General features: G+C 33.0%; 3 protein-coding genes across 3 annotated transcripts; 1 reads left to right on the forward strand and 2 right to left on the reverse strand.

Annotated features, from left to right (window-relative positions):
• The first annotated feature begins 390 nt into the window (after positions 1-390).
• On the forward strand, positions 391-3444 carry LOC111278126 (ras-related protein RABA1c-like). The gene is made up of 2 exons (XM_022864632.2): positions 391-1197; positions 2723-3444. Exons 1-2 carry the CDS (start codon positions 971-973, stop codon positions 3156-3158), a joined length of 663 nt encoding a protein of 220 aa, XP_022720367.1. The 5' UTR covers positions 391-970; the 3' UTR covers positions 3159-3444.
• Positions 3445-5764: 2320 nt separating this feature from the next.
• Positions 5765-7178, reverse strand: LOC111278616 (putative WRKY transcription factor 65). Its single transcript, XM_022865228.2, has 3 exons — positions 6869-7178; positions 6618-6764; positions 5765-6486 (listed from the first exon to the last, which is right to left on the reverse strand). The coding sequence occupies exons 1-3, from the start codon at positions 7024-7026 to the stop codon at positions 5985-5987; spliced, it is 807 nt and encodes a 268-aa protein (XP_022720963.2). The 5' UTR covers positions 7027-7178; the 3' UTR covers positions 5765-5984.
• Positions 7179-9749: 2571 nt separating this feature from the next.
• On the reverse strand, positions 9750-11231 carry LOC111278471 (uncharacterized). Its single transcript, XM_022865089.2, has 3 exons — positions 10669-11231; positions 10399-10545; positions 9750-10315 (listed from the first exon to the last, which is right to left on the reverse strand). Exons 1-3 carry the CDS (start codon positions 10747-10749, stop codon positions 10052-10054), a joined length of 492 nt encoding a protein of 163 aa, XP_022720824.2. The 5' UTR covers positions 10750-11231; the 3' UTR covers positions 9750-10051.
• Positions 11232-19568: the final 8337 nt, after the last annotated feature.

Consider the following 19568-nt stretch of genomic DNA (forward strand, 5'->3'; position numbering starts at 1 on the left):
ATATAAATAATCGAGTTTTTATCGAATATAAGAATCAAATTTATTTTTATATATTAATTGAACTTGATTGAATGGGTTTGTATAACTCGATTTCTATTTTAAATTGAATTTAAGCTCAAATTAAAAAAATAAAATTCGATTGAATTTAAATTTAATACTGTATCAACTTAAACTCGATCAATTATATCATTAAATTAAATTATACACTATACTAATATTTTATTATGAAATAAGAAATTAGTTTGCATGCCCTTTTGTTTTTTAATAACAAAATCAAGAACATAAAAAAACAACAAAAAAGAAACAGCACAATTAACGGTATCCTAAGTCCTAACAAGAATCATATCCTTAAACCTGGCAAGTAACCACTTCTTCAACAGCAATCAGTCACCAACCCCATTTAAACCCTAAACCAAAGCACAACAAAGATCTCATCACCAGCATTGAAGTAAGTCATTTGAAGCCTTCAGATTGAAGGTTCCCTTCCTCTGAAAGAAAATACCTAAAAACAAACAAATGGTGTCCTATAATTAACACCTTCCACCCACTTCAAAAGACTGTATGACATCCGCTAAATACAACCTCATCTTTTAACAGCTAAAGACATTATAAAGAGGAATATTTGGAAGGCATTGAAGTCATTTCAAGTTCCTGAAGAAACCCAGAAGGGCCAAAACCATAGAATCAGGCCCCAACTGTTGAAAAGGACGTACCCCCACTTCCTCTAATTTCCACTATGGAGTCCAATCGAGCAGACAGCAGTCTTTTACATTTCCAACCCGTCAAAATAAAATAAGGTTAAAAAAACACCCAAGAATACCTTTTTCTAGAGAGAGATCTTAAAGAAAAAAGCTTGAAAAAACTTGAAACCAACGCCCTCTAGCACACGCAGTCGCTTTTTCATATTTGCTTGAAACAAAGAAAAAGGAGGTGAAGAGTGGAACAGTTGTGGTTTTGGGTAGAGTGAAAGATGGCTGGTTACAGTTACAGACCAGAGGATGACTATGACTACCTTTTCAAGGTGGTGTTGATCGGAGATTCAGGAGTGGGAAAGTCAAATTTGCTCTCAAGATTCACCAGGAACGAGTTTAACCTCGAGTCCAAGTCCACTATTGGCGTTGAATTCGCTACGCGTAGCTTGAATGTTGATGGCAAGGTCATCAAGGCGCAGATTTGGGACACTGCTGGTCAAGAAAGGTCTCACTTTTACTATTATCTTGTCTTCGTTTTTTTTTTTTCTCGGTATTTTTAGTTTTCTTTTGATTTTGCTACAAAAGATGAGCAAATACCATAAGGGAATTCGGTTTTTGTTCTTTTTGGAGATTGTGCTCTTGGCTGCTTGGGAAAAGAGAGCAACTTTGATTCTGGAAGAGTTTGATTTGATCTAAAATCAGATTTAAGAAAATTTTTTTCACTTGTATGTTAGAAAAAGGAAGTTTCTTGCATATCTAGATCTGTTAGCAGCTTGTGCGTATATGGAGCTCTGGTTGCTTGTTTTGATAGAAATCTGTTATTTAGGTTTAGTTTGTTTTCCCAATAGGCTTGGGTTATCAATAGTTTGAACATAGATTTGAAGTGTGGATCACCAGATCTTGTTGCTTCTGCATCTTTTAATCTTGTTGTGTGAGCCGTGTTGCAGCTGTTATCTGGCTTGACAATGAGTAAGAAACAAAGTGGTCATGCTTTAATGTTTGCTTCCTGCTAGATATGAGATATGGTTTTGACTTCATGTTAGAGCTAAATTGCATTACGATTTGTGAGCTCTATTACAAGTTGGGTTAAGAGAAATTGAAGTTGGATTAAGAGAAACTGATAAGCGGCACTGCCTCATCACCGGTCAAAACCATCATCCGTTGTCTTCATTGCTTGCGTGCTTCCTAATTTTGTAATGCGTAGTCCCAAAGAGATGATGATTGCTGACTTGTGGGACCTTGTAGCTACTGTTTGGTAAATTGGGAATGGAAGAAATGGCATGAACAAGTAAATAGATGTTAGTTTGTCAGAAGGACCTATTAGTCGTTTTGTGGTTTGACTGCTCAGAATGTTACAGGGAAAGAGTAGTGCTTCAGTAAATTGGTAAATTGTTATATCTCTAATGTTGCTGTTGTTGTTACGGGCTGCTGTGTCATGGCCTGGGTATGGTTTGATTTCCCTGTTCTAGTAGTGTGTAAGGCTACTAAGTTATAATATGTTTTCTAAGGTGGTTTGTTTATTTAAAATACAAAATGTAAGGCTTCATCCTTTTTCTTGGACTGCCAGAAAGAAAGGGTTGGAAGAGGTGAGGATTGGTCCAGAAGAGCAATGAAAACATCCCATTTTGAAAGTGTTTAAGCTGAGGTGTATAATCTCTAGTCCCTACATAGTTTGGATTCAGATAATGGTCGATTGATGGAATTGCTTTTACATCATGGATTAATAGCTGGAATAATGTAGTTTTAGTATCATAGGAAACAGATGCATGATTGAACTTTGATTTCAAACCCTTGATGTTTTAGGGACAACGGTTATAGAGTGTAATAAGGGATGATGAGGTTGTTAAATGGCTGGATTGATTGTGATTTTACTTTCTCTTTGTATTTAAAGCATGGTTATTTTGTACTGTAGTGAGTTATCGATAAATTAGTTTTAATTCCAGATCTGACATTGTTACTTGCAGAATTCTTCTGTTCCATGCTCTCCTAGTTCTTTTATATTGTTTTCTGAACTTCTTTTACGCTGATAGGTATCGTGCCATAACAAGTGCCTATTACCGAGGAGCTGTTGGTGCACTTCTTGTGTATGATGTTACTCGACACTCCACGTTTGAAAATGTCGGGAGGTGGTTAAGAGAGTTGAGGGATCACACGGATCCCAACATTGTAGTCATGCTCATTGGTAACAAATCAGATCTTCGTCACCTTGTGGCTGTCTCAACCGAGGATGGGAAATCCTTTGCTGAGAAAGAGTCCCTCTACTTCATGGAAACTTCTGCTCTGGAAGCTACAAATGTTGAAAAAGCATTTGCTGAAGTTCTTACTCAGATCTACCATATTGTGAGCAAGAAGGCCATGGAGACAGGTGATGAAGGGTCTGCTTCAGCCGTTCCCTCCAAGGGCGAGAAAATTGATGTCAGTAAAGATGTCTCTGCTATGAGGAGAGGGGGCTGCTGCTCAAGCTAGGATGTTGTTAATCTGAAGCCTGATTGTTCAAGGGATGCTGCCTGGGTTTGTTCTGCAGCATCTATTTCTTTGTAAACTCTGGTTTTGTAAAATTCACTGGAAAGATACCTACAGTAGGATATGGCCGGAGATTGATTAATTTACATACAAAATTTTTCCTCATGGCTGTAATTTTTAGCAGACGAGGCGTTTGAGGAACAGGGTATTACACTGAACGCATTTAAATAGTTGCTTAGAAAATCTGTTTGCTGAGAGCCAGTTGTCCTGGGCTCTTTTGTTGGAATCACTATCTGTAGTAGTCTCTTCTCTTCCATTCTCAGACAGATTCAAAATCAATGAATGATGGTAAGGATAGCAATTTGAAAAAAAAAAAAAAAATCTGAACTCACTTTAAAATGAAGAAGAATCTTGTCATTATCCTTCTCTCCAAAAGTTGTTTTTTAGATTGCGTGAGTTTATCATGATCAAAATCATGTAATTTCTAAAAAGATTTATACGAAATTTTTTATTAAAAATGATTAAATAAAAATTAAAATTAAAATTTTTTGTTACATATATTAAGTATGTAAAATTTAAAAAAATTTTAATAAATATTTTTTGATAAATATTTTTAATAAAAATATTAATAAAATTTTTACTATCGAATAAATATCAATCAAATTTAAATTATAAATAATATTTTTTAATAAATTTAAATTATTCAAATTAAAAATCTAAAATTAAAATTTTAATATTTTATCATTAAATCACATAATTATAAATCTAAGTATATTAACGATTGCATTGATCATTATAGAAGTGACCCTGACCTTTTGTATAACCGTACAAGATAATGAGATGCAAATCAAGGCTTAATCTACTAAAATAATTCATATATAACAACCACTGCTTACGGATTTTATAAATCTTATTCGAAATTTGACTTAATCGTAATTATTAACCAATTAAAAACAATTAAAATGTTTGATTTTTAATATCAACTTGGGTCCCTCAATCACTCTTCTCGGCCTCAACTACTCCTTATATTGGTATTTTTTTTAAAGTATTAGTATAATATTGTAATTTTCCTTTCCTTGGCTTAGCTGGGGAAAAGCTTAACAGAGCAGCAAAGATTAGCTTATCTAAAGCCATGTGGATCTCTCTGATGTGTGTGAACAAATGATGTTTGAATGGATAATAAGAACCAAAAAAAAAATTATAAAACAATGGGTGGAACAAATTTTACAGCCATACGATCACCTAAAAGTCAAAGTTCTTCGGTTGATTTGAGTTTAAATGCTATGGCCGGCTGAACTTTCATCCAATAAAAAAAAAAGAATCTTCTAATATTCAATTTCTTTTGCCAAAGTCATGACTATCCAATTGTCCTTGGCGGGTGCCAAATTGCAGGCTGCTGTGTACAATTCGAGCTTCTAAATCTAAAGCAATTTGCCAAAAAAAAAAAAAAAAACCAGAATGAGTTGCGTTCATGCACCAATCGACAAATCAAGTATATATAATAATTTTTTAATAAAAAATTTCATGATATGAAGATATAAAAATTATATAAATTAATTGAAATAAATTTTAAATTTGATATATAAATAATTTTAAACGGATATATAAATATGCATAAAATGATTGAAATTAAATTTTAATATAAATATAATATAATTTAAATTCATTAATTTAAAATTTTGATATTACATCTTGAATTTTTTAATTAATAGGATAAAGAGATCTTTATGTCAATTATTTTTTAATTATTTCGTTAATGCTCTCATTAAAATATTATTTTACTTATAAAAAATCGATATCTTTAAATACTTATATAAAGTAATATTTTATAATAATAAATTATTTTTATTTTTTTCTCAAGATATATAAAATATATTAATAATATAAAAAGATTTGTTAAATATAACCTATACAAACAAAGTTTACAATTATAAATATGTTAATATATATATATAAACAAAATGAATATATTTTTGCATGTAACAATTTTAACCAAAATTTTTTTTCCCAACCAAATATTTTTTCTTATTATATGCTACATGTTCCTTTTTTTTTTTTTTAATTTGTTCTATGTCAAAATTTTGTTACAAGTTCAACATATTCCATATTATTTTACATATTTAGATATTAACATATTTAAAATTATAAATTTTATTTTTATATATTACATCTAAAAATTTATTTATATATTATTAATATATTTTAAGAAAAAATTAAAAATTTTATTATTAAAAATTATTATTTTATGTGAATATTTAAGGATATAAAATTTTCAAAAATAAAAATTCTTTTAATAAAATTATTAATAAAATAATTAAGAAATAACTAACAAAAAATCTTTTTGTCCTACGAATTTAAAAGTTTGAAGTGAAATGTGTACTTTTTAAACTAATAAACATGAGTTAAATAATATTTAAAATTTAAAGATTTAGGTGGAATTTACCCTAACATAAAAGTCTAAAACGGCTACTAACATCATTTTCATCAAATTAAGGTCAAATTTGAGAATCAGAAAATATTGTTGTGAGTTTGGTTAAAATTGTTTCTATTCAATCAAGTCCCTTAAGCAAACGGCAAATGTTGGTAGCCACAACAAGATAACGGCAGAGTTTGGAATTCTGAATTTTATTCATTTACTACACCGAAATCAAGGCAACTTTAACTGTGAAAAGGGAATGTAATGTAAGAAAATTTTTTTAATTAAAAATTTCGTTTTCCCTTTCATTTTTCTCCGTTAGGAATTTAATATCTTGTGCCACTCTATACGCACCACACGATGTTGAAACCAACGACTCCTCTGCCACTTACGAATTGCTGATTAGCCACGTGTCAGAAGATCTCCACCTGTGGTCCCACATTCCGTTGGTGCCTAAACACAAACGAGCACTCGGGCAACTCGCCCAGATCGGCGAATAACGACTCGTCCTCTTCCCTCATCGGGAAAATCGTCGCCACGTCAGCTACACTACTGTCCCTTTCCGCAAATATCGGGCTCTCCAAAACCGTCATCGACGTTGTATCAATCTCTCCGAACCAAGCAAATTCATTCCCCGTTGTCAGAATCGAGTCGTCCGTCAGATCCGTGAACCTCTCTTCGGTTCGTGATTCCGGTTCCGTGTCCGGGTGAGATGTAGATATCTCGGGCTTCACAGCAAATGCTGCCGCCGCCGCCGAAGCTTGCTTAACGGAGGAGGTGTTGTTTCTAGAAGCCGGCCAAGGGTGATTGTGGTCGCAGGAGTACGTGATCACTAACGTTGTAGGGTCCACATGGCTCCTCTCAACTTGCTTCTTTGCTGGACATCCCTTTGAGCTACTACACCGGTAATAGCCTCTGCCGGACGAATGATCAAAACAGAAACGTTGATCAACGGTGATGATTATAGGAATCCTAAACTTAGAAATTTACGCCTCGATGCAGAGAAACATTGGATAAATTTACTGCCAATTAGTTAATTTAGTTACCTGGGGTAAGGAGAGCCCTTGATGGGTTTTTGGCCGTACTTTCGCCAAGCCCAAGAATCGGACGGTGGAGCAGTCTCACCTTTAAGGCGGGAACCTTCAACGTCCTTGATTGGCACTGACACCACTCTTTTGTGTACGGATTTTTTACTGTAACAAAACCCATTACGTGAAAAGAAAAAACAAAATGCAAAACACGAACTTAATAGAATTTTACAGTACTTTGAAAAAGAAAAGAGATAGGAAAAAATTACCCTTTTTTAGGAGAAGCAAGTTTCATGTCGTTGAAAGTGGTAGAAGGAGGAGATTCGGCGCCGGTTTCTGATGAAACGTTGTCGCTGTCGTTGTCTTCTAATTGTTGTTCGGTAACAAAAGGGTTACTTGCTTTGCTGAAACTACTACCACCGTTCATGATTGATGATTAGATCTTGATGATCAGATTTAGTTTTGTGGTGGCCGTAGAAAGAGAGAGAGAGAGAGAGAAAAGGGGTTAGGTCGAAGAAGAAGAAGAAACAGGAAGAAGGGTGGTCCTTTTAAAAATGTGGGGAGGGGTGGTGGGCGGCATGTTGACAGATTGGTTTAGCAAATGTGATGTAAATCCTAGACTTTATTAAAATGCAACTTGAAAATGACCTCCCATATTATTTATGTTTTCATTTTTATATCATATCTTCGTTTTTTAATTATTAGATATATTAATCAAAGCACACTGATTACAGCTTTCTCACTGTTCATCTTCATTTGTTACATGGGATACATGCCAGGTTACACCCCCCCTCGTTCCTCAATCCTTACTGTTCGCCCTTTTTTTAATTAATTAATATAAGTTTTTGAGAAAAAAAAACTAAATTATAAATGAGGGCGTTTCCGTAAGAAAATTTATTTAATACATTAATAGTAAAATTTTTTAATTTTATAAACGAAATTAACATAATAATAAATGTTTTATTTACTTTTTAAATTAATTTTGTTAAAATATATAAAAGACACAGTTATAGAGTTAAAAAATTTTATTATCAATATATTTAATAATTTTTTTGTGTAATTATTGTAAGAATTTATGTTTAGCATTATTATTTTATAAATTTATTAGTATATAAAATTTATACATTAATAATATATCAAATATTAATTTTTAGTATAATGTGTTTTTTAAAAAATAAGTATTGTAGGTATGAGCTGTATGTATAGATGATTAATAAGGATAAATGAACTTTTGGGAAGTTACTTGGGTTAAATTTGCTGATTTTTTTAATCAAAACCAAGGAAAAAAAAAAACTAAAATCGGTAGATTTATAATTTAATAGTTGCTTGACATCCATTAATCGTGCTAGTACTTCAAGAAACAAGAATCTGTTGTATTTTGGGGCTCCTAATTAAACAGACCAACTATCTTTCCTAAATCAAACCCACAAAACACACAAGGAAAAAAACAAAACAAAACAACGACAAAGGAACCACTTTGATTCAGTTCACACGGTCTTTTCATAACAATTGAGGACAAACTTATCCATTTTGCTTAATTATTCAATGATAATAGCATAATTCAATGATGGTGACTTCATCAACTTTGGCCTTGTCTTAATTCTCTCACTCTTGTCTTCATTTACTAATATTTACTTGATTTTTTTTCTCCTTAATTAATTATTATTAAATATTAATTGACAGATATATATTAAAACTCCTTTATTAACACCGTTGCATTGGGCTAACAGAAATTTCTTCCACCAGGACAACAACTTGTTCTATCGTAGTAGTTGTACCGTTAAATACATATATATTTATCGATGGTTATTTGTTGAAATCATCTTAAATGTATAATTTATAATTATTTATTTTAGGTTATCAGGTACTACACATATTACTCTTACTTGAGAGACTGAACAATTTATTTATCCTCGAATTTTTTTTTACAATATATATATATATTTATATACATATTTTGATGTAAAATAATTATTTTTTATTTAAAATTATTAAAAATTAAAAATTGAATATTAAAATTAAAAAATTCAATCACATTATTATTTTGTTAAATATAATTAAAATTGCATTTCACCTTGTTTTCCAACATTAATTTTAGTCTTTGACAAATCATGACCTAATTTGTCAGGGAAAGAAAATCATGTGAATTTAACAAAGTATTGTTAAAAGTATTTATCAATAACATAATTATGTAAGATTGGATGATAATTGTTACTATTGTGATAGTTAATTTTATTACTACTGTTACTTAGTAATATATTATGATGTCATATGCAGCATCATAGTATATAATGAAAAATCAAAATTATCACACAATTTTCATCATCCTCGCCGGCTAACATCATGCAATCAATATAATAATGGACGGTCGAGATGTTTACAACATCTAATGTAGACTTTCACTTTATATAACTTTTAAGACTTGTTAAAAAAAAAAAATGGGGCCAATTCTTATCGGCTATATTCAATTCTCTTGCAAATTAAAATATAATAATTTATTAATTTAGCAGTGCTTCTTTCATTTCATCTTTTCTTTTCTTTTTTTAAAATGTCCCAAAAAAATTTTTTTTTTTTTGAAAATTTATACTTTTACCTTTTTTTTATATATATATTTAAATTTTATTTTTAAAAATTTTTTATGATATGTGAAATTTGATAGGCTTGATTGTGCTGAGTTGAGGAAAGGTTGATGGTGGGCTGGTTTAACACACTTATTGGACGGTTGAGTGATTTGGTGAAAGTGTTTCCCATATGGATTTTACAAGAAAAGTTTGCATTGGGTGTGGGCTTAATTGCAAGAAAGATTTGTATTGGATTGAGTGAGGGTTTATATATATATATATATATATATATATATAATTTCATTTTATCATTTCATATTATTCATTAAGTTGGAATTATTTTTTATTAATTAACTAAATGAACCTTTAAAATGAAGTTAAAGATTTTCTTTCATGAAAGGAGTTTAATATATGAACTTTACAAGAAACATAGAATTGGGTTTTATGATTTCATATTATCCATTTTGATTACTGTATATGTTAATAATATCAAACTAAAGTATTATTTTATTCACAATATTGTTAATGGCACGGTTGAATAATTTTCCTTCACGCTCTCTTTTTTTTTTTTTTTTTTTAATGTTTTGATATTTGTGTACTAATAGTCATGCTCATATTTGAAGATTTTTTATGTAACCATATATTTATTTATGTTCTACTCTTTCATTTAACTTTTTGATGTATAATTATTTTTTAATCTACCAATTAACCATCCATTGTTAAGTTTCTACCCACGGAATTCTTGTGGTTAATTCTTTCTTGCCATTTGAACAGTTCAGAAGATGATACAAAACGAAAATCTCATTAGAATTCTTGAAACATCATCTCATTTTCAAAATCTTCCATAGCATTAAAATGAAAATGAGAAAATTTTAATGAAAACGGAAACTTCTATGTTACAAGCATCCCCTCTCCTCCTTGCTTTTCAATGGCCTTGAGAACAGCTTGTGTAATGTCTTTGATATCAGTAGTTTGTTGGTCTTGAGCTACAGCAATGGCTTCCATGGCAAAGAAATGGCTGCAAGAAACTCTAGCTTGAAGAACATTAAGCCCCAGTTCTTCAAACGCCTCTAGAATTGAGACCAACTTGTCCCCTCCTTTGTTGCAAGTCACTTTAACTACAAACTCTTCTCCGATCTTCTCCACCTTCACTTCCTGCTAAGATTCCATGCATACATTAATTGAAAAAAATGTGCTTTATACACACACACACACACACATTGTCACCATGAGAATACCTTTGGGATTTGTATATGCTTCAATAGAGTTAAGTATTCATTTCTGATAGCCATAAGGTTTTGGCACTCTCTTTGTATTTCTTCCAACTTGACTTTAAGCTTGTAAAAATGGAGAAGAACTTTTAACATGATGGAACTCCTTTTAATCTTCAAAAAAAAAAAAGGGATTAACATCATGAACCTGATAAGTTCTTTGAATCCAATCAAAGAACGTAGTGATTGGTTTTGACAAAAAAAGGGGCTAAAGCCGATAACAAATGTTTGTATTACAGATATGGTGTTGGTGGAAAGAGTTCGCAGAAGGTGAACCTTTCTGCGAAATGTTGTTCTTCGTTGCAGCTTAGTTACCATCTCTTCTCTCTTTTCTGTCCGCTGATCTTCCCTTTCTGTCTAACACTTTTTATGTAAAACGTGTAGTAGTAATAGTAGTAAACTTTCAATATAGTGGCCTAGCTTTTATAGGATGGGAAAAGGGAAGAGTAGCTAAAGGAGAGAGATCAGTATGTCTTGGGATCCAAAAATGATGAGTAGTTGAGACTGAGAGAGTACTTTGCAAAGGCAAGGCAATTATAGGAACGGGTAACATGATGTTCTTAAGTTTAGTTGATGTGGCATTGTTTCTGGAACATTGAAGGGAATAGTTTATGGAATTGTGAACTTGTTTATGCTGCAGAATTTTGGCTTTTTTGTTGGAATGATTACAGTTTCTTAATTATGTAGTGCCCAATAGGCATATGATCATATGGCATCCTGAAATGGTTAGAAGTAGTTTTTTGCAGTTCTTTAGAAATGATAAGAAACAAAAAATCATTAATTGACAGTAACAATTAAGGGTATTCCATTTTATATCCTCTCCACTTTGATTAGATTAATCAAATGATAATAAAGTATCGAGGAACAGATACCAAAACATGAAACCTCCGGACAAAATAATACTACTACTCCATTGATAAATGTGAGAAACAGGACCACTAGCTAACAAGAAATGCCAAAATGATAAGGAATAAGGATCAGTTGAAATGATAGATAAAATGGATTGCTTGGTTGTTATATTCTCTGTTTCAGTTAGCAATATTTGCATGGGAAGGGATGTTGGAATTGAGTATGATGGTCACAGTCAGAATCAGAAATATCAAGCAATCGATAAAACCATAGGGCACAGAGTCAGTTAATGTTTGTCATATCCTCTTTCTCTTTGTCCCCCGCAAGCGAGGCCCTTTGCCTTTGCCTTCTAGTGCCCTGGTCTTGGCTTTGTAGGTCACATGCTCTGACACTCTCACTTCTGTTTTATTCTTTATCGTTCTTTCTTCTTCTGGGGTTCATCATATCCCCTCGTTAAGTCCAGCTGTCTCGCTATTCTGGGTTTCAGGTACTTCCACCAACCACTCGTCTCAGAAGTAAAATTATTTCACCTTTGTTGCTTTGAAGATTCAAAAGTTCCATCATTTCGGTTCATTTTCTCCCCTTTTGTTATCATTTCCCCCCTCATTTTCATGACTCGTAATCCTTAATTAGCATTCGCTTCATTTTGAAACTTATACTGCTCCAGGACTTGCTGCCAAGAGATCTTTGATAAATGACTAAAAAAGGGTACAATGCAAAAGTTTGATTCTTACAGTGCATGATATGTCATATAGATTCTACTGTGACACCAAATAACCTGGATGTCCGCGAATTCTTGTTCCCTTTCCGAGTTTAATAAGAAAAGTGAGAGGATAAGCTTTAAAATACTAAAGGCCAAGTATATAACAGGGTACTTTGCCTATTATCAATGACAAGAACTTGTCCACTTCTCAAATTCTGTCATTTATTCAGAACCATATGCAGAAGGACGCAGCCACAACTTTGCATTAATGCATCCCCTTTCCTCCCTAAATCACTCTTATTAGCTTTTGTTTGTTGGTGTATTCTCTAGTCTAGTAGGAGTCCATTTCTGCCCCTTTATCTTTCTGATATTTCAATGTTTTAAACCCATCTTTCTTTCCGTTAGTTTTCTTTGTCCATTTCTGCTTGACATCTCCTTCTCAGTTTGTTAAAGGAGGATCCAATTTCTACCAAAATTTTGTCTAGATATTGAGGCTGTTTTCCCTTATATCTTCTCGTCCAGGGCATCAGGAGTCACATGAGCTAACTATCGAGCTTGCAAGCACTACATTTGATTGTTCAACCAAAACAAGGGGATAAAAACCTATAATTCTTGTTTTGTGTTCATTCTAGGATTTGAAGAATTCCTTGAGCAGCTATTTCTAGGACTATTTTGATATCCAATGTGATAAAAAGAGTCTTGCAAGTACATCTGTAGAGATTAAGATGAAAACTCCTTTTCTTAAAGTTTGTCATAGATTAATGGGAATTAGAAGCCTTTTAGGGATACCCAATCTGTTCTTTTGTTAGGAAATGAAGAATCTCAACTCTGAAAATTGTCAGAAAGCTGAAGTACTACTCTATTGCCCTGCCCCTGCATTGTAGCAGTCTCTACAATATTCCTGTAATTACAGGACAAGATGCAAATTAGAAACAGCAAAAAAAAAAAGAAAGAAAATTCCAAGTTAATTTGATTGTGGTGTCAATGATATGATTAGATTAGGAGTTAGAAGAACCCAAAAGCAAAGGAACATCAAACACATCCATATATCAATTATCATTATGTCAGTGTATAAAGACTTGGATCTTATTTTGGGCTTGATTTTTGGCCCAAAGAACCATTCCATTCAATGTGTCATAATTAAGAAATCATCTTTTGGGTTTGTTGAAGTGGGTTCAAATTTTGGGCTTGATTTTCTGCCTAAAGTCCTATTTACTTCATCGTGTTATTATATCTGGCCTTGAACCACTTTTTGGGCTTCCTGAAGTGCGTGCCAAACTGCCAATGCAATAGAATTTCATCTCGTGAAAGAACTATTTGCCATTGTCAAAGCTTAAAATCTCTTTCTTTCTCCATTAGAATAAATTGATAAAACACTTTACTTGAAGAGTTATGTGATTAACTGTAGTACAATAATTACATGTGATATATTGCGTTATTATCAAATAATGAAAGTCAGTAGAGGATGAATCAGGAAGGTTTGCAGTTACGAGTACTGGAAGAATCGACAATGGAGGACAACAAGAATTAAGCATTTTGGAACTGCAGCCTCGAGTTTATGCATAAAATCAACTTTAGGGTCCATTTGTTTTGGCCGGTTGACAGTAGCCTTACAAAAGGGACAGCACAAGTAGAATATAGAGAACATTCTTTGGATCTTCCATTCCAAAGCAAAGCACTCATTTCAGCTTATTCTCTTTCCTTTTTCTATCTTTTGTGAAATTTATTCATTTCTAAAATAGATGAATTACGCACAAGGAAGCATATTTGGTTACATGTCCAGGTGACCTTTCCTCTATAAATTTTCACCGAAATTCTGGAAATATATGGAATTTCAACATATGTACAATCAAGTGGCTGTGATTCACCCAAAAAAGGCAGCAAAGTCCAACAGCAAGGCATTGTTCCACTGAATATGCTTGTTTCCAGGAGGGCATAAATAAGGGAGAATTAAGGCACTGTAGCAAACACAAGGCGACTTCATGTGCAACTGCATTACAGGGCAACGTCTCCATTGGCGGGCAGGCAGGCAGGCACTCATCAGACGTGCATCCAAACTCATGCATTAATGTACGTAGTAGTGAGTGTGCCATCTGCCAAAGGAGATTTGCCCGGCAATTCTTTTGCACTACAATTGCAAACCCCTTTATAAATTGATTGTCCATTGAGATTCAAAGACGATGCTTCTTTTTTTCTGTCCTTCAATCTGTTTTATTTTAATTTCCAATGGCATTTTTTGCTCAAACATTACACTCCATTCATGCACAAAACCCATATCTTTTATTTCTTCATATATATGTTGTCACCTTTTTGTGACTCTGACACAAATTCTTTTGCTCCCTCTCCAGGTATAACTCACAGAAGCATTGAAGAAATGTAAATGCATGTAATGAGATGGCGCAAATCCTCGTTATATTCAGTTGAACAGCAGCACGAGAAGATAAGCAGTCCTGTTAATTGGCGATTTGAATTACCAATGAAAAAGGAAAGGGGAACAAGGAACAAAAATTGAAAAAAAAAGTTGAGTACCTGAAGCATCTAAATCCTGCTCTCACACGTGTTTTTTTTTTTTTTTTTTTGCATGTATAAATTTTACATATTCCTGGAAGTTGAAAGGAATTGGCGGCTGTTGGTTTGAACCTCTCCTTTCACAAATCAGTACCCATGATGCAATGAATATTATAACAGCAAAACCTTCAATAATAATTAGTATGTTTTAGGTTCAAATTTCTATGTTCAAAAGGAGATCCCGTGCATGGACAGCTTAAGAGAATTGAGTACTGATGCTCTTACATGCAATACAATCATTATGACCTATTATGACGAAAAACAAATAATAAACCAATTCTCTTTCATTTTATTAATTGGATTCCATATGTTTACATCTTTGTCAAAGATTATTTCAAGTAAAAACTATTATACGAGGAAACTGATCAGATAAAAGCGAATATGATTTTTGAAGGAATAATTTTTTATATCAGTTGCTTGATATATTACACAATTTGAGGTAACTTAACTCTATGTCTCTATTCTTTTAACGATTCTACTCACTAGATAGGCAATCGTACTTTCTCAAACTTTTCCTCATGATAGCAAATTTATCACTACGCGATGCATAAGGAATAATTTGATTGAAAATCCTTCAATCAGAAAAGAAAAAGTTTGTACGTTGGATATGCGCAGCATTTAGCATTATAATGAAAATATGGTAACTATAAACAAGAGGCATCTGGTGTTCATCTCTCTTCAATTTTCAGCTGCAGTTGCATTACAGGACAAAATCTCCAGCTGGCAGGATCCATCAGCTGTGACTTGTGATGCATATTAAATTTTGTAGTGTGCCTTCTGCCAATGGAGATTTGCCCCTCAATTCCGCTGCAACATTCCTTCAGCTTACCAGCTGCGTGAAATGTCAAGACCCACCTCCCATTAGTAAGGAATTATCTGCTTTAACTCAAAGGTTTCACAATTTTGTTTCACAAAAAGTATCTCATAAGTATGTGTTTAACTCTCTACGTATATACAATCCTCGTAATATGCGGATGTGAGATCGAAACCTTAAACTCTCCTGTTAAAGCGAATCCCCATAATATACCCATCTTCTAATATAAAACTAGTCATCAATTGATGCACAAACCAAGGTAGCTTGAAAAACAGTTACCTTAAGCATCAAATATATATGTTTTTCTGTAATTTTTTTTTCATAGGAAATGAAAAGTCAAGTTTTCTTTACTGATTTGTATTAATACAGCAACAGCTTATCAAAGATCAAATTTTAAAGTTGGACAGACTCAAATAGAGTTAAATACAGAAGTATATATGTATAGTTTATATCTATTTTTAACCTGCAATAGCCATTTAATTGCACTCTTGATCATCCTCCATATATACATCATCTGAAGGACTGGGTATACCCACTTGATCCCCCTCCATTTTTGTTACTCTCGGATGAAATCAGTTTGATGCAATTTGGAAAATGACAAGGTTTTATCAAGGAAAAGGCTGATGATCACACATTAGATAGGATATCTTCATGTTCTGATTGTCTATACCATCAAACTATCGTCAAAACAAATCCACCAAACGGTTTGAGCTCCTCCTGTAGCCGAAGATATTCTCATTAAACTTCATTGCATGAATAATGTTGAAAATATACTTTGGGACTGTTGTGGTTTTGACTGCAAATATAAGCACTGCATAGTTTTCTCTTAACAATGAGTATCTCGCATTATTCATCACTCTCTCTGTGGCCCCTTTCACCTACAACAAGCAATTAAACAGATAAGAAAAATATAAAATAAATAAATAAATGTGAATATCAATTTCAAGAAAGATTTGCTCCACGCCAAATATGATAGAGTACTTGAATGGCAGAGCAATTCTCCTTTGGCGGATATTGCACTTTTCTTCAAGTTTAATATTTCTGCCGAAGGAGAATTGCACTGTTATTCTTCTCTACCCTTAGAACATCTTTGATCATCACATTCCTGCTTGTGTTTGCTAGGTTGAATTGAATTTCCTCTTATTTCTCTGCATTATTCGCATATCGATATGGATATTTGATGGAACTGGGTTGGCATATGCCGAGGTTCATTCCTATAAGAAGCTTGCTCTTCTCTACTGCTATTGTCATCATGGTCCCTTTCTTCAATCTTCATCAGGCTTCTTTCAACAACCTTTTCCAGAACTTGTCCTATAAATGAATTTATATTTATAAGCAAGTCTAAATATACAGGAAATTCTGTAACACAATCACAATTAAGTCAGACTGTTTTGCATACTTTGTTTATATGACTTTTCATTAACTCGTTCTTTCAATGAAATTGCCTTATGAAAGCAAGGGCCACACATATATTGCGGACCACGTGATCTAAGGAATATTTACTGCGATATCTCTCTCTGATCTGATGTTATAAGAATAACAAAAACATTAAAATAGATGTTGTTTGTATCTATTGGTAGATTTTAGAGATGATGCTTCATTCCAAACGAGTTTCTATCTTTCTGATCTTTGCTTATAAAATATAATACAAGGATGCATTAAGGATAAGGGAAGAAAATGCAGTGACAGTTTAATCAACTGTATCATTCTTATTGTGAACATAAATTGCTGCCTAAACCTTCTTTGACTGGTGCTGCTTGCATTACAACATTTGCAAAGACTATAATTCTCAATGAATTGGAGTATCTGCAAAAGGAAATTCTCCCCACTTCTACTGCAACCCTTTTTCTCCATGCTCATATGTAGTCTTTATTGATATTTCTATGATTTTCACTCTTGCAGTTCACAACTTGTCAAAGGATTTTTTTCATAATAGTATGTCAGAGGAGGGATTTGAATTTGGGACTTACTGAAGGAGATGTGCAGGTACTATTTAGGCTATGAACCACCACAGATTTTTTATTTTTTTCTTTCAGGAAGAGTAATTAGATATGAGAAATGCAAGGTTGTACACAAGCTTGATCGGTCAGTTGGTTCAGGTCAATTGAACTTCCCTGAAAATCAATGAATTGGATCAATACGTACAAAAATGCAAACTGATTTCTTAAATTAAACAGGAACAAGTATTTTTTTTTTCTTTTAATTTTTAAAGGCTGGACAGAAGAGAATAGAGGCATTCGTATACGAAATTACAGATATTTTCATTACATGAAAAAGAAGCTTAGTACACTTATCTCTGATATTGCATTTTCCGCTTAATCCATGACACTGGAAATACCACTTCTTTGCAAGGGTTTGTTTAGCCTAGCTGCAAAGACAATTGTTTTAGCACTCTGATATGGGAAAACATAACAGGATCGATCGTAGAGCTATTAGACTCTCATCTCTTATGGCTCTTTTTATTAAAGTGCTGCAAAGACAAATGTTTAAACACTCTGATATATTGAGAACTTTGGATCTACTATTACCTACTCGCAGATCTGTCTTAATAATATTCGTTGATCAGCTGCAGGCATTTGGCCTAATGCAATGAAGCAAGCCTGAAAACAAAGCCTTCCATGTTGATTAATACGACTGCTAGTGTCAGTTTAGTGAAAGATTGCATGTAAGTGAAGCCTAACTTCATGATAAAGACCGCATTGATAGTCTGTTTTTCCAACAAACAATGCTAAACTTACAATAATAGGACAACATTACTAAGAAGACTACTGATTTAGAAAAAGGAAATCATTGTGCGAGTGAATGGCAGAGCAAATCTCTTTTGGCAAAACAGAATTATGCAGGAGGCCTAATCATTTTTGCTAGAGGAGAATTTGCTCTGTAATTCCTCAACTCCACATCTATCTTGCTTCCGAAACTGATACAATTCCTTGGCTAGTATTTATAGTGCTCAAATGCCATATGCTTTCTTTCTAATTTACGAAATAGATGACACTTACCACGTAAAATATTTTGGATATGCCAATGGAAGGAGTGGCATATGCCAATTCAAACCTGTGAAGATTCCCTGTCTTAATCATGGGACAGTGGTCCTAATTTTATCTGCTCTCTCTTGACAAAGTGATGCCATTTTTCCCTATTTATGTTGCAATATTAACGATTAACAAAAGAGTTAATCAATTTCTTCTCAATCATTAATGAAAGAGGAGGTAGTCATAGCCATTTTAAACTGTCAAATCATGAAATTCTGCAAGAAAAAGATTATCAATTGTGTCAAACATAAGGACAAGTAAGAGGAGACAACTACATGAGAAACATGGGTATATCAAATAATGCCATTATAAATATTTAAATACTAATTATATATAGTTTGGCAAAATAATGTAATGTCAAACAAGCTAGTTAAAAGCTGGTTCAAGTCTTGCATTAAGAAATCAAACATATCCTTTTCAATCAAGAGTCCTGCTAATCTACTATCAATAAAAAATGTTTATGCATCTTTCAACACTTTTAGAATTCAAATATTAATTTAGTGTCACTATCAGTTATGAATGCTGTCTGAGCACATGAGAACAGTTAATAAAGAATATTGTATAAAGCATATTAGAGCCGGATGCATATATGCTAATGGAAAAATGAAGACAGAAGCGAAATATGCATGAGTACACGTAAAAACATGCAGCATCAACAGAAAATGTTCCTTATTTCCCCATAAAACACACAAAACCATAGAGATCAGAAAGATAGGCAATGGAACATGCCACTGGATCTTCCATCTCTATGCTTTATGATTTTTTTCTTTCTCCTACTTTTTTCTGGATGGGGACTAATACTTATTGAGACAAAAGGGAAGCCTTTATATTCGATGCTTTCCTTTACAGTAAATCTGGTTGCGTGCAATTTCTTGTGACCCTTGGAGGAGTGAAGGGGCCTTATAATTAAGGACCACATATATCAGTCAGGTTTGTTCTTAACTATCAGTCAGCTTTGTTCTTAACTCAGGTGTCAATGACTAATCACCAGAAAGAAGAAAAAATAGTTTTATTTGCAGAAAAACATGAATAACTTGGAATAAAAAATATATAATGTGTTTAACCTCATGTATCTAAAGGACAGATAGGAACTCGTGAAGAACCTTATGACAATATCTTCCTCTCAGTGTCACTATAATCCTTTATGATTTTGCCATCCTATATTTTCTTA

The sequence above is a fragment of the Durio zibethinus genome, chromosome 8 (genome assembly GCF_047325235.1).
Source record: "Durio zibethinus cultivar Kanyao isolate XHJ-2024 chromosome 8, ASM4732523v1, whole genome shotgun sequence".
Lineage (NCBI taxonomy): Eukaryota > Viridiplantae > Streptophyta > Magnoliopsida > Malvales > Malvaceae > Durio > Durio zibethinus.